Raw genomic sequence first — 15,724 nt, forward strand, 5'->3', positions numbered from 1 at the left:
GCACTATTTCAGTCTTTTTATGGCTGAGTATTATTCCATTATATATGTATGTATGTACATATATAATATATGTACATATATCCATATTTTTAAGGATAAAAATATGATCCTCTCAGTAGATGCAGAAAAAGCATTTAACAAAATTCAACATACATTAAAAATAAAAACTCTCAGCAAATTGGATATAAGGAATGCGCTCCAACCCAGTAAGGGCCATATATAACAAACCCACAGCCAATATCGTACTCAATAGCAAAGTATTACACACTTTTCCTCTAAGATCAGGAACATGACAAGAGTGCCCATTCTCACCATTTGTATTCAACTTCATACTGGAAGTCCTAGCCCAAGCAACCAGGCAATTAAAAGAAATAAAAGGCATCCAAATTGGAAGGGAAGAAGTAAAATTGTCATGTGTTTGCAGATGACACAGTCTTATACATCAGATCAGTTCAGTCGCTCAGTCGTGTCTGACTCTTTGCGACCCCATGAATCGCAGCACGCCAGGCCTCCCTGTCCATCACCAACTCTCGGAGTTCACTCAGACTCACGTCCATCGAGTCAGTGATGCCATCCAGCCATCTCATCCTCTGTCGTCCCCTTCTCCTCCTGCCCCCAATCCCTCCCAGCATCAGAGTCTTTTCCAATGAGTCAACTCTTCACATGAGATGGCCAAAGTATTGGAGTTTCAGCTTTAGCATCATTCCTTCCAAAGAAATCCCAGAAAATCCTAAAAACTCCACCAAAATCTGTTAGAACTAATCAATGAATTAAGTAAGTAAGTTCTACATATAAAATCAACATACGGAAATCAGTTGTTTTTTTTATACACTAACATATGAAGAAGAAATAAAGAAAATTATCCATTTACAATAGCACCAAAAACAAAAAAAGTACGTAGTAATAAGTTTAACTTAGGAAGAGGAAGATCTGTACACTGAAAATTACAAGGCACTGATGACAGAAATTAAATATACAAATAAATAGAAGATACCCTGTATTCCCCTTGAGGAGGAAATGGCAACTCACTCCAGTATTCTTGCCTGGAGAATCCCAAGAACAAAGGAGCCTGGCAAGTTATAGTCCATGGGGTTGTAAAGAATTGGACACAACTAAAGTGACTTAACATAACATTCTGTGTTCATAGATCAGAAGAATTAATATTGTTAAAATGTCTACACCACCCAAAGCTATCTATGGATTTCATATACTCCTATTAAAATTCCTATGACATTTTTCACAAAAATAGAACAATTATAAAATTGTATGGAATCAAAAAAGATCCCCAATAGTCAAGTAATTGTAAGAAAGAAGAAAAAACTGAAGGCAACACGCTTCTTGATTTCAAACTATATTACAAAACTATAGTAACCAAAACATTATCAGTTCAGTGCAGTCGCTCAGTCATGTCTGACTCTTTGCGACCCCATGAATCGCAGCACGCCAGGCCTCCCTGTCCATCACCAACTCCAAGAGTTCACTCAAACTCACGTCCATCGAGTTGGTGATGCCATCCAGCCATCTCATCCCCTGTTGCCCCCTTCTCCTCCTGCCCCCAATCCCTCCCAGCATCAGGGTCTTTTCCAATGAGTCAGCTCTTCGCATCAGGTGGCCAAAGTATTGGAGTTTCAGCTTCAGCATCAGTCCTTCCAAAGAACACCCAGGACTGATTTCCTTTAGAATGAACTGGTTGGATCTCCTTACAGTCCAAAGGACTCTCAAGAGTCTTCTCCAACACCACAGTTCAAAAGCATCAATTCTTCGGTGCTCAGCTTTCTTCACAGTCCAACTCTCACATCCATACACAACTACTGGAAAAGCCATAGCCTTGACTAGACAGACCTTTGTTGGCAAAGTAATGTCTCTGCTTTTTAATAGAACTGATATAAAAACAGACACCTAGACAAATGGAAATGAATCAAGATCCCAGAAATAAACTTACACAAATATGTGAGTTGACACATATATTTGTCAATTAATTTATGACAAAAAAGCCAAGAATATACAATGGGGAAAAGATAGTCTTTTCCATGAATGGTATTGGGGAAACCAGATAACCATGTGCAAAAGATTCTATTTCTGTTCTGTAAATAAGTTCATTTGTATCAGAGTTTAGATTCCACATATAAGTACCATATGATATTTGTCTTTATCTGACTTAATTCAGTTAGTATGATAATCTCTAGGTTCATCCATGTTGCACCAAAATGGCATTATTTCAGTCTTTTTTATGGCTGAGTATTATTCCATTATATATATATATATATGTATATGTATATATATGACATCTTTATCCAGTCATTTCATATTTTTATTTTCTATATTTTGAGCTGATGTTTCACATTATTACAGATAAAATAAAACTTTGGACTCTGTTTCATAATAACCATAGCTAATTGAATACACCATCATGTTTCACATTCTCTGTCATGTCTCATAGTCACACTATTGGGTCCCTTGCAATGTTCTCCACAATTGTGAGACCTGGGGTAATGCAGCAGGAGCACACAACTCCCTCTCCCACCCAGTGCTTCACCCACCATAGGCAGAGAGTGTTCTCAGCAACAAAACAGACCCCATCCCTCAGCATTTTATGGTGGTTTCATCTGGTTTCCAACTGATTAAAGGTGTTTGCTTTTGTTTTTAATAAAAGAGAAAAGAATAAATGAATAACAGCCAGTAGCTGCACTAAATTGCTACCAGCTGTCCCACAGCTAGTACCACAAGGTAAGCATTCTTTTTATAATCATGCAGCTTTTTCATATTAGATTGGCTGTATGTTTAAAAAGAAAGCCAAAGTTTTATTGGTTTTTCCAGATAATTGAAAAGATACTACAAATATTGATGACTGTTGGAAATTTTTAGAATTTTAAAAATAACTATTTTTGAGATAAAAGCACTTGTTTATAATTGCAAGGTTCTTGAAGCCCTTCCCTTTCCACCCCCCACCCCCACAAAGAAAATGTGACTGGAGAAATTTCTGTATAAAACACACGAAGTCTAGTGAATCATCCTTTGATTCTCTTAATATTCTTGAAAAGACTGAGCACTTTTAAACAACTTTGGTTTTTTTTGTCCTCTTACTTGCCATTGAAATAGAAGCCCGTCTAAGTTTAATATCTCTTCCCAAGTTCTATGGCTGGATTCTCTTTGGTGTTGGTTCATCTCCATGGTATAGAATTCTCTCTTCTTAAATTGAGGGCTTTTTCATATACAGAACCTTGGTCTTTTCATATTTCAACAGGTTTCCTTGTCCAGCTGCTATTAGATTCTGTCTTTACCCCTTCTGAATTACATACCATTTTCTCTTTAAGAATTTCCTCATGTTTCTTCCATCTGTTCTATCCAGAAAATGTGGGGCCCCTTGTTAGAAAATTATTAAGTGTTTCAAGACGATCACAGCAGAACACGACACTAAGCATGGAGCCCTTCTGAGTGTGAGCCCCTGTATGACCACGTGAGGCCAGTGGGTCTGCGAAAATAACAGCTCCCCCATCCATCCCCTCTTTCCTTTTCCTGTTCAGCCCTCCACTCCTTGCTTTCTGGTTGAAAAGTCCCTGGGTGGCCAACAGAGGGAAAATCGGACTATGATCCTGCCTAGGCTAATGATGCCATGGTTGACTCATCTTAAAAAGAACTCAGTTCTTAGAGACATTTTATATTTTCTTACTTTCCTTCTCCAAATATGCCTGTTAATGTAGGATCCGGCCTCCTGGAAGATGCAGAGAACTTTTCAGAAACTTAGAGGTATCAAAATTATCTCTTACAAGCCTTGAGATGAAAATGCACTAACCTTTGTTTCTTTTCTCTTTTACTTTGATTTCCTGTGGAAACTCCCTTTCCTGGTACTAGAATGGAGGTAAGGTATTGCTATTACACCAATGTTTTGTTTTGCTTTGTTTGACATGCTATTTATTATCTATTATTTGTTGAGCACTATAATCTTTTAGAAACTCTCTAATTTCTAATCCTTTAAATACTTTCACAAAAAGATGATGATGAAGATATCTAGTATCTATTGAGTACTTACTATGTATCAGGCACTATGCTAAGAGTTTTACATACATTTTAAAAATGTATCCTTGGGACATCCCAATGAAATAGGTACTATTATTATCCCTACTGTATGGAAAAGAAATTAAGACAATTACTTGGAATTGGAGACTATAAGTTACTCATACATCAAGTAAATGATAGGCTTGGAAAAGAGAAACACCATTGACTCTCAAACTCTCCCTCATAGCTTTATCCTGCAGATAAGAAAGTAACACCTTATAACATTCTGAAATTTACAATGTTTTATTTACATAAATTGACTTTCATAAAAATTCTATGATATGTGGTAACTATTTTAATTTTACAAATGATGAAATCAAGATTCAGAATGGTTGTGTGCACTCAGTTGCTCAGCGATGTCCTACTCTGGATTGTACTCTACTCCGTGGAGGGTAGCCCACAAGGCTCCTCTGTCCATGGAATTTTTCAGCAAAGAATACTGGAGCAAGTTTCCATCTCCTACTTCAGTGGATCTTCCCAGTCCAGGGATAGAAGCTGTGTCTCTTGAGTCTCCTGCATTGGCAGGTGGATTCTTTACCATTGTGCTACCTGGAAGCCCCCATCAAAATGGTTAATTAAAATAATAATAATAGTTAAGTTCTGCAGACATTTAAAGCACCACTTTTCTCATATTAATATTTCAGCAACTTTATGGGACAAGAACTATCATCCCTCCTTCTTTATCTGAGGAACCTGAGGCACAAAGAGCTGTCCAGACCACATAGCTAACTACACAACCTCAATCTGAGCTCAGACAGTCAGAGTCAAAAACACAGATTCATAACTATAGTGCTAACCCATTCAACACAGCAACTAAACAGGACCTACAACTCAAGCCATTGATTGTAATTCCATGGAGTGAAATCATTCATAGCATAAATAATAATTCATAGCCTAAGAAAATATAGAGTGTTCCCAATCTTTTTCCCAAGTCATATAGCTTTGATGCATTTGTTTACCTGATAAATAAAATTATCAGGTATTTGAGAATTAGGTGGCTATCACAGCAGCATACTGACCTGAAGGATACGATAGAGAAGCTGAATATTTACTGAAGAGATATGTGGCATATACGTGGAAAAAGGTAAATTGAAATGCAGGTCACCCATAGAAGAGATGTCATCTTTCATTCATTCATCCCTTTAGCACACATCTTCTCTATGCATCTTTAAGCTACTCACTCTAGGAAACTTCCCTGGTGGTCCAGTGGTTAAACATCCACCTTGCAATGCAGGGGACACAGGTTTGATTTCTGGATGGAGAACTAAGTTCCTACGTGCCACAGAGCAATTAAACCCACGTGCTGCAACCACTGAGCCCACGTGCTCTGGAACCCACGTGACACAAGTAGAGAGTTTCATGCACTGCAATGAAAGGCTGCACACGATGTCATGAAGATCCCGCATGTCACAACTAAGACCTGATGTAGCCAAATATAAATACATACTATTACGCTGTTAAAAAACAACACTAACTCTAATTCTGGCGCTATATTGGAAAGTGGAGGAATAAAAGAAATTTTATGTATTCCCTGCACCCAAGGAATTGATGTTTTACTAGGGGACATATACATACACACACTGGGTCTGAAAGATCCTCTGGAGAAGGACATGGCAACCCACTCCAGTACTCTTGCCCAGAAAACCACATGGACAGAAGACCCAGGTGGGCTACAATCAAAGGGTTGCAAAGAGTTGACATGACTGAGCGATTAAGCACGTGTACACACACACACACACACACACCCCTACACAAATTACAGAACCTCGTAATAATGGAAGCATGCACAAACCCTAAGGGCTCAAGGACAGAAATCATTCGCATAGAACTAAATGCAAATGAAAATTATTAACTGATTACAGTCAACTAAATGCTAACTAAAGAAACTCCCATACCATTTTTCGCTTGTGATAACACAAAGACTTTTGGTTTTCTGTAAAGGACAAGACAGTAAGTGTAGGGATTTGTGGGCCATACAGTCACTGTTGTAACTACTCATGGCAGCACAAAAGCAACCATAGACAATCTGGAAATGGATGAACTGGGCTGTGTTCCAATAAAACTTAACTTCTGGATACTGAGATTTGAATTTCATGTAATTTTCACTCCTTTTGATTTCTTCAACCATACCATTTTTAACTCACAGGTGATATAAAAAGAGGCAGAGCGCCAAATTTGACCTGTGGCTTCTATTTGCTGACCCCCATCTTAGAGAATGTGCATGCTGTGTGCTAAGTGTTCAACTCTTCACGACGCTATGGACTGCAGCATGCCAGGCTCCTCTACCCATGGTGTTCTCCAGGCAAGAATACTGGAGTGGGTTGTCATGCCCTCTTCCAAGGGATCTTCCTGACCCAGGGACCCAACTTGCGTCTCCTGCAGCTCCTGCGTTGCAGGCAGATTCTTTATCTCCGAGCCACACAATCATACACAAAGACATTAGACGTGAAAGGATAAAAACAATTCCAGTTTGCTTTGGAGACTGAGAGGGATGTAGAGCCTTGACCATGGCATAAGTACCATGAGAGGCTGGGCAGTTGCTGTATAACAAAGGTGTGTCACTATCGAAGGAGAGGTACAGTTCTCACATGGGAGGGCAGGAAAAGAAGGTGTGGCATTTCCACTGAGGTAGTGGGGTTGTCCCCACCAACCATGGCATGCCTGGTCATCTGAATGTGCCATTGGACAATGTATTATGTGTTCAAAGGGAGTAGATGTCTCTCTCATAGAAACTGGAGCATCACATTTTAAACAGTGGACCCTTGAACAATTCAGTGGTTAGCGGCACCAATCAGTATCTTATAGTCGGCACTATGTCTATGTGGTTCCTCCATATCCACATTTTGCATCCTTGGATTCAACACATGGGATGGTATAGGACTGTAGTATTTATTGAAAAGAACTGCGTAAAAGTGGATCCAAGTAATTCAAACCTGTGTTGCTCAAGGGTCAACTGTATTCTACTGAAAGGGAGTCATACGTGCTAAAGCAGAGAGAAAATAAAAGCGAAAATGCAGTAAGAACCCTTCAAATATTTCATTTGGTCAAGGAGACTTGTCTGTTACAAGAGAAACTAGCAAGGCTGGGATCAAACATCAGTTGTTGACTCCAAAAAAGAAACTATACAGAAAAAGAAGTCAGTCAGGTTTAGTTTGTCAGGAGGCAAGGGAGGGACTGACCGCAAGTGGCATATTAACATATAACTAGAATTTTTGGAGGAAGTTTGGCAGATTATTCCGAAACGACTAGCACTCTGTGAACAGATCCCTGCAACCTCTGTCCCACTGCTGAATGGGCAACAGGACTGGCTGCCTCTGCTGTCACTCCATCTGCAGTCTCAAGAGCTACATGTGGAGAAACATGACTTCAGTTGGACAGAAAGGGGACTCATCACTTGCAAAAGGCAGAGGGCACCAGTGGAAATTTTTTGCAATCATCTTTTTCCCTAGGTTTTGCTGTGAGCTCCTTAAAAGAAATTTTTAAGTGATGAGGTTAGGAGGTTGAGGGGGAAAAAAATGGCCCAATTGGCTTCCATATCTGGCCTCTGAAATTTGATCATCACATAAAATTTGAGGTTTATAAGTTGCCAAAATAAGGGAGATATATTACATAGTATACATACACACACACACACACATATATTTGATGCTAAATATCCCTTGCCTTGTGGGCTAATAAAGCAACGATAATCTACAAAAGCAGTCTTTAATGCTCCCAAAACATCAACAAGATACAGAAAATTAGCAAGAACCATACACTTTGTATGGTTTTTTCCAGGATGCAAATGGTTTTCACAGGCTAGTTATCGTCAAGCTGGTATGAAGACAAACCAAAATTAAAATCAAGATCTTCTCCCTTCTATTAAAAGCCTATTCTGCCTTTTTTTTTTTCTTTTGCATTATGTAGCTAGTGCTCAAAAATCAGTGAGGACTCAGTACTATTAATTCACACTGAGGTTGTTCTAAAGATTTTTCTAGGGCTTTTTAAAAGAAAAGCAGCAGAAATCAGAGAAAATAATTGGTTAATTCATTATTAACAACTCTTATCTCTAAGGCTACTTTTATAACTTTTCCTTTGTGTAATTTTTCTTAGTTTCCAATGTTTTTTTTTTAAATGGTTTTTGCTTATGTAATTAAAGAACAAAATCATGAACTTTTTATTTAAAAATATTAGTGGAAAAATAAAGGAGTGTTATTGAATAGTTATCATATGACAATGAAACATAGATGATTAATTCTCAACTCAGACCAGGAGAAATAAATATTTAACTTTTACATGATACATTTTTTTCTAAGTGAAAATAGTCACCTTCCTCTCTTAAGGAAGGATTATCAATATGTATGACCATTTTGTAAAACAGTTTGAGTTACTTCCAGTTATTAGGTATTATTACTCAGTTTCTTAAAGCACAGTATCCTTGCTTCTCTCGAACTTTCTTAGTGTCATCCTACCTTGGGTTTCCTCAGAAGTTGAGTAATGAGGTATTTCTGGTGTTTTCTCAACCTTATAGGGCCCAGGTTTTCTTGGGAGTTTTGTGTTCCCTTATTCAAAACCTTCATTTTTAAAACCCCCAATAAACTACAAGTAATACAATAAAATTCATGTTAACTAATTAGTAAAATGTTAATATGAATTAGAAAATGATTCTATATTAGAAAACATTATTTTAAAATATAATATTTCATGGAAGTTCATTGCTTTACCTAAATGAGTTGTATCTCATTTAATAGATTTGCCTCAAAGACAAGTCAATGATAATTTCTAATCAATTTTTCAAATTCAGATGAGATCTTTTAGCAGTTAAAACACTTCAATTGAACAAATTCCAGTTGTTTAATTTTCTTTTCTTGAAATCCTTTATATAAAGATAATGAAATGCTAAATTCCAACAGATGTACAAATCTAAATGAGAAAGCAATTTGAATTTTCCATCACTGTTAACAATATATCTGATGGAAGGCATAAAGATATATTGAGACCATTACAGGGCCTGCACATAACAAGTGCTCAATAAATATTTGTCAAGTGAGTATGCTGCTGCTGCGTCACTTCAGTTGTGTCTGACTCTGTGCGACCCCATAGACGGCAGCCCACCAGGCTCCGCCGTCCCCGGGATTCTCCAGGCAAGAACACTGGAGTGGGTTGCCATTTCCTTCTCCAATGCATGAAAGTGAAAAGGGAAAGTGAAGTCACTCAGTCATGTCAGACTCTAGCGATCCCATGGACTGCAGCCTACCAGGCTCCTCCGTCCATGGGATTTTCTCAGGCAAAAGTACTGGAGTGGGGTGCCATTGAGGAGCTATAATTCTCAGCCCTGCATTAAAGGAACAGTGGATATGTGCAGAGAGCACCAGCAGTATTTTCATTTTCCTTACTGTCCTCTTCAATAATTATAACAGATAAGTTTTTAATCTTATTTTTATGCCAGTACTTTTACTACCCATGAATACACAATAACCTGGGCTCAGAATAATTATTTACATCACTTTACAGAATATGGCATCTTAAGCGACCAGATGACTTTCCCTAAGACATGTGGTGAGAAAATAGCAAAATTGAAGATGCTACTTAGCTCCTCTGAGAGTCCTAGAGACTCTCATCTGAGAGTCCAGTGATTTCTCCTCCCTGTGTGCCTTTCCTCTTATTCTTTAATGGAATGTTGGGAAGATGTGTGGGTGGTAGGATCCGAGTATTGAAGATGTGTGCCACAAAATTAAAATGCTTACTTATCATAACATTTAAATAAACTATGGGAGAATTCAACGGACAGAGGAGCCTGGAGGACTAGAATCCATGGGGTCACAAAGAGTTGGATATGACTGAGCAACTATCGCTTTGCTTCCCTAGAGGCTCAGTTGGTAAAGAGTCTGCCTGCAATGCAGATCTAGGTTCAAACCCTGGGTTGGGAAGATCCCCTGGAGAAGGGAATGGCAACCTGCTCCAGTATTCTTGCCTGGAGAATCCCATGGACAGAGGAGCATGGCACGGTACAGTCCATGGGGCCACAAAGAGTCAGACACAACTGAGTGAATTTCACTTTTCACTTTTCACGTTCATAAAGCTGCAAGTTTTTGGATCGGACCAATTACTACACTCAACCACTTATTAATCATCATGATGAATGTGTTTTGTAGATGTATTTATTGCTACGTCAGCTTATTTCTAAGAAATGTGGAGTCAAATTTTATTTATGATGGAACTAATAAAAAATACTCCCACACATTCTGGCCTTGAGAGTTTCCAAAGCTTTCCACATGGTTATCAATTTGAATCTTCATCATAACCTCTGGAGTAGCTAGAGGTAATATAATTGCTGCTGGAAATGACAATATTCAGATGGAACATTTCAACCAATTTGCCAGGACAATCTTCTATTTCTGTGATGCAGATGTGGAAATGGAAAATAAACAAAAAGGCAGATTGAATGCTCAGAAACAGCATGTGATCCGGAATGTTGTTCACTGCTTCTTTCAGCAAGCCACAGAAAGATAACAAAGGCTACTGCAGCCAGTACAGAGGGGAGGTGTGCAATGCTGTCCTGGCACAAGACGCTCTTGTTTTCTTCAACAACTCCTACGCAGACCCTGAGGAGGCCCAAGAACTACTGGTTCATGCTGCCTGGAATGAACTGAAAGCAGTGAGCCCATTCTGCCGGCCAGCTGCTGAAGCTTTGCTGTGTAACCACATCTTCCAAGAATGCAACCCTGGGGTGGTACCTACTCCTATGCCCATTTGCAGGTAAAATGAACAAATAAATAAATGGGGAAATTCTGTTTGTCTGCAAACAGGGAAAGTTTTCAAAAGAGGAAGTTGTCATGTACAGGAGTAAAGGCAAAAGCTAGCTTTTGTCCAGACTACAAGGTAATTAATTGGACAAAATTCTTACCCTGTAAATCTCTGATGGCTGATACAACATTATACATGGGACTTCCCTGGTGGCTCAGATGGTAAAGAATCCACCTGCAATGCAGGAGACCTGGGTTTGATCCCTGGGTCAGGAAGATCCCCTGGAGAAGGGACTGGCAACCCACTCCAGTATTCTTGCCTGGAGAATTCCATGGATATAGGAGCCTGGCAGGCTACAGTCCATGGGGTGACAAAGAGCCGGACATGACTGAGCAACTAATGCTTTAACATTGAGCTAGAAAATGTCATAAAAGGTATAATATTCTATGATATTTGTTATTGTTTACATCATTTTCATATTCACTGATATCCCTACTTTCTAGGAAGTAAAAAACAAAATCCCAAACTAACATGGATTTCATTGGTAAACCCAGATAGAGAAAATAAAGACTATAAAGAGTTTCAACATTATTTGCCAATAAACATGAGATCTTCGTGAGCTTTTCAGAATATCAAGACACATTCCACCCAATATTCTAATTTAAGTACTGACACTCTTGTCTCATGGGAGGGGTGGAAGTAGTTATAAATATTTCTTTAAATCCCCCATACTCTTTAAGCATTGACATTTATAAATCCAAGTTCAATAGAACTATCTTTGCCTCTATTTACATTTTATATAGCAAAGATAGGAATCGACATGAATTTTGAGCTAATTAGAACAAAGTTCAAATACTGTTTGTACTATTTTCTAGATGTATATGATCTGGGCTAAATTCAATTTCCTCATTCGCAAGATAGAGTTGACAAGATTAAAAGATAAACTGCATCCATGGCATATATTAGAAACTGGATAGATGCTTTTTACTTTTCAAGGAAACAGGAAGACTATCAACATAGACCATTTCCATCTGTTTCAATAAAACCAGGAACTATTTAAATACTAAATAGTTTTTAAGTGCTCTATTTAGCACACAAGGACTATGGAGAAGTTATTAAAACACAGTGCTCCATTCTTCAACTTACTGTGGATTTTGAAGGTTTGGAGACATTTTAAGACTAATGTAATTTGTTATTTCTTCAGTTAAGAGTATGTTTTCATCAGATATGACATCTAGATATCTCTTAGGGAACAACCAGAATTAAATTGAAGTGTCTTTCGTACGCTAGAGCAAACTAAATTTATTGAGTAACTTTTCAACATTTACGCCCTAGACCAGTTTACATGCTTAGGCCACAGATGTCCTTTCTCAGGGTTGAATATAATTTACATTAAAAAAAAAAAAATTGTTCTTTTTCAGAAAAAAAAATCTCTGTCATTGAGATGTCAAATTTATTAGAATAGCGTAATTATCTCTTAAATCTGGAAGCCATTAAATGTTTTTTCCTAATTCCAGTTGCTATTTAAACAAGTATTTTTAATCTGAAAATTGTTTCAATTTTTTAATCCTTATAAACAATTTATTAATATTGGGATCAAAAAAATAAGTCTAGAAATTTTCACATTTTATTGTTTTTTCTCTCAAATATAGTTAATAATTGCTTAAAAATTAGACATTTAAAGAGACTTGGTCTCTGCTTTTAAGGTACAAAATTCATATAGATTATATAGGTATTAGTGTCATGAGTAATTAAGTTGTTCGATCCTTTCTGCTGTTAAACGAGTTTTGCCTGTCTGATTCAACACAGTAAACCCTTCCACAATAACTGTTTTTTCCTAAGAAAATTTTCCTGCAGTCCTGGCAACTTCTACTTTTTGTACCAATAACATTAGGATTAAAATTGGGCTCATTGTAAATAACTAGTAAGTTTGCTCTTCAGATATTCTCATTTTGTCTCCTTGCATTTGTATTATATCTTTTATAATAGTTTCTGTTTGCCTTGATATTTCAAGGTGGTTCAGAAGTCTCCAACCACGTTATATTTTACTGCTACTTATTTGTAAGACTTTAAAACATATACTATTCATCCTGGTTTTCTAATCATAAACAATAACTTGTGCCTCTTTCAATGGATGATAAGGAATTTCATTTATTCAGTAAACATTTATTGCGCTCCTACTGGGCTCTAAGCACTATTCTAGGGCATTTGTCCATGGGGTGTATATTGCAGCAGCAGAAGTCAGTGAGCAAGGATACATGATAAATAGACAATTTATATATTACCTTAGAAGGTATTAAGTGTCATAGGAAAGGGGAAAAGTGCCCCAGAAGTGCCAAAAGTTATATTTGCTGCTGCTAAGTCACTTCAGTCGTGTCTGACTCTATGAGACCCCATAGACAGCAGCCCACCAGGCTCCCCGGTGCCTGGGATTCTCCAGGCGAAAGCACTGGAGTGGGTTGCCATTTCCTTCTCCAATGCATGGAAGTGAAAAGTGAAAGTAAAGTCGCTCAGTCGTATTTAGGAAGTTCCAAAAGTAAACTTAAAAACAGAGCGCTACAGGTAGTTCTAATTAGTTAGGGTAACTGTACTGAACCCTCCATGCTTGCTTTTTGAAACATTTTGTGGAATTATAAACCAGGTTAGTGTTAGTCAATTATGTTGTATTTGCATTCTGGGAATATTCTTAGCTTTTACATAATTGCATAGTCACGTATACAGCAAGTACCTGGAAGAATTCTGTGTGTTATTTATCCCTGATCTCAGTCATTTGTTCCATAGAAAAATCCTGTTGTTGTTAAGTTCTCAACTTTGATTCACCTCTTGTTCAGCTAGAATAGAGGTTTTACACATTACATGTAAAAACTTATTTTTTATAACCTTACATATATGTGTGTTTGACTGGTACTTAAGTCTTGTGCTACCTTCAGTTTTCCTTAAAATTCTTCCATACAGACCAGTTGTGGGGGCTGCGCGGTAATGAAGACCATATAAGGCAATCCTGAATTTTGTTCCTTTGTGGGGAATATTTTTTTCTTGCCAGATAGTAGTAAGATTATTTCTTTAATTCTTGAGATTCAAAATACTTGTAAAATTCACCTGGGAGTAGATTTCTTTCCTGTAAGTAATATAAAAGTAATGGCTAATATATTTTCTTCATCAGATTTATATCCTTTTCATTTTAAGAATGTTTTCTTATAGTGTATCTCTGAACATTTTTCTATCTTTTTTATGTGCTCTAATTTCTTGTTGGGATACATTGTTAATTTGTACTTTGAATTTCTTGCTTGATTCTCACTCTCCTCATCGTCTTACCCACCATTTTTATCTTTCATTCTTTCTTTCTGCATTCAGTTAGAACTTCTAAAGTTTTCCTCTATCATTTGTTCAATATCTTGCCAAGTCATTTCTTTTTCAATGGAGATTTCACGTTTCAGTGAAACAAGTTGTTTTTACTTTTCTGTAGTCTTTATTTTCTTCAGTCACCGTCATGTTTAACTTAACCGAGTTTTCAGTCTACTTTCCTTTTCCTTTTGATTTTTTCCCTTGTGAAAAACTCTTCTGTAAAGGCTATGCTTCAGTGAAAGGCTTCATGTCAATGAAAACAAAAAAACATTTTTTAATTCTCTAGTGTTTTTTAACTTATAATAAAAAACAACTTGTCCAGGTATTTGCTTTCTCCACGTAATGTGGGGCTAGTTTTCTCATATGTCCCATGTTGCTTTTGCACAGTTTAATTATAACATCTGAACACAAAAAGATGCGCTTATGTGACTCAAGGATGGAACCAAGCATAGTTAGAAGCAAGCCAAGCAAGGTTTCTACAGTTCTTCAGCTTCTCAGAAGGCTGAAAGTCCCATTGCTTCCCCTTCTCTTGCAGACATATTAAGAATCTACATCTCATTGTTATACTCATGACCCTCATTGTATCCCATCACATCTGTATGCACAGCCCAGTCATTTCACACATGTTCATTTGGTCCATATTGACAAGTGGTTGCCTGGAAAAGTGGGAGTGTAGGCCTGAGTGTTAAAAAACACATATGTATATGTAGGTACACATACACATGTATGGACACATACTTTCCTACTCTATACTTCAAATATTGAATGAATAACACTGCTATTATCCTTAATTTCATTCATCTTTAATATCCTCTTATGATGCATCCCAAATACCTTAATTTGGAACTAACTTGGTTTCTCCTGTGTAGTCTATCTTATTTTCTATAAGATAAACTTAAACAAATATTAAGCCACAAAATTCTATATAATCCAACTAGTCTACCTCGTCTTTCTTCAGCCTCTTCACTTGTGTGTGTGTTAGTCTTTTAGTCGTGTCTGACTCTTTGAGATCCCATGGACTGGAGCCCACCAGGCTCCTCTGTCCATGGAATTCTCCAGGCAAGAACACTGGAGTGGGTAGTCATTTCCTTCTGCAGAGTCTCCACTCACAGTGCAACACAGAGATGACGGTTACAGCTTCATTTTCACATGGACGTTACTCCAGCTCTCTCAGATCAAAGCACACACAGCAATGGCACGGGACTCAGCTTCTCCAAGGGCAGGGCAGGGCAGGGTATGGACCCCCAAGCTCTTCTATAACCATCCAGGAAAGTGATGTTACTCTGTTTCAAAGAACAAAGCACACAGAGACACTGACTGTGTTCCTCAAGCCCTGCCCATCAGCCCTGAGATTATAGAAAAACCTCTTAGGCTGGAGACTGCTTGACAATGATCCCTGACTTTAGTGTGTGTGCTTTTAAAGTTCTGTATAACTTGTTTCTGAACCTTTGTAGTGATTTTAATATGAAGTTGAGAGAAAACATACCGGGGATTTCTAATCTTTTTACCTTTTGAACTTGAAAGTTCTTTCCTCCAGTAGCATTAGTGATGTTTTAAAAACAAGATAGTATTTCATCTCACAGGATAATATACTATA

General features: G+C 37.6%; 1 protein-coding gene and 1 long non-coding RNA gene across 3 annotated transcripts in view; one reads left to right on the top strand and one right to left on the bottom strand.

Annotated features, from left to right (window-relative positions):
• Positions 1-15,724, top strand: part of MUSK (muscle associated receptor tyrosine kinase) — a 97,247-nt gene that overhangs the window by 68,830 nt on the left and 12,693 nt on the right. The window contains exons 10-11 of the mRNA XM_055579308.1: positions 3,853-3,859; positions 10,531-10,794. Of these exons, the coding sequence (XP_055435283.1) occupies positions 3,853-3,859; positions 10,531-10,794 (271 nt within the window). The remainder of the gene's footprint in view (positions 1-3,852; positions 3,860-10,530; positions 10,795-15,724) is intronic.
• LOC129650639 (uncharacterized) overlaps positions 4,285-15,724 on the bottom strand; it is a 69,011-nt gene continuing 57,571 nt past the window's right edge. For both annotated transcript variants that reach the window (XR_008713907.1, XR_008713908.1), the window contains one exon: positions 4,285-4,605. This is a non-coding gene — a long non-coding RNA (uncharacterized LOC129650639). The remainder of the gene's footprint in view (positions 4,606-15,724) is intronic.

The sequence above is a fragment of the Bubalus kerabau genome, chromosome 4 (assembly GCF_029407905.1).
Source record: "Bubalus kerabau isolate K-KA32 ecotype Philippines breed swamp buffalo chromosome 4, PCC_UOA_SB_1v2, whole genome shotgun sequence".
NCBI classification, from domain to species: domain Eukaryota; kingdom Metazoa; phylum Chordata; class Mammalia; order Artiodactyla; family Bovidae; genus Bubalus; species Bubalus kerabau.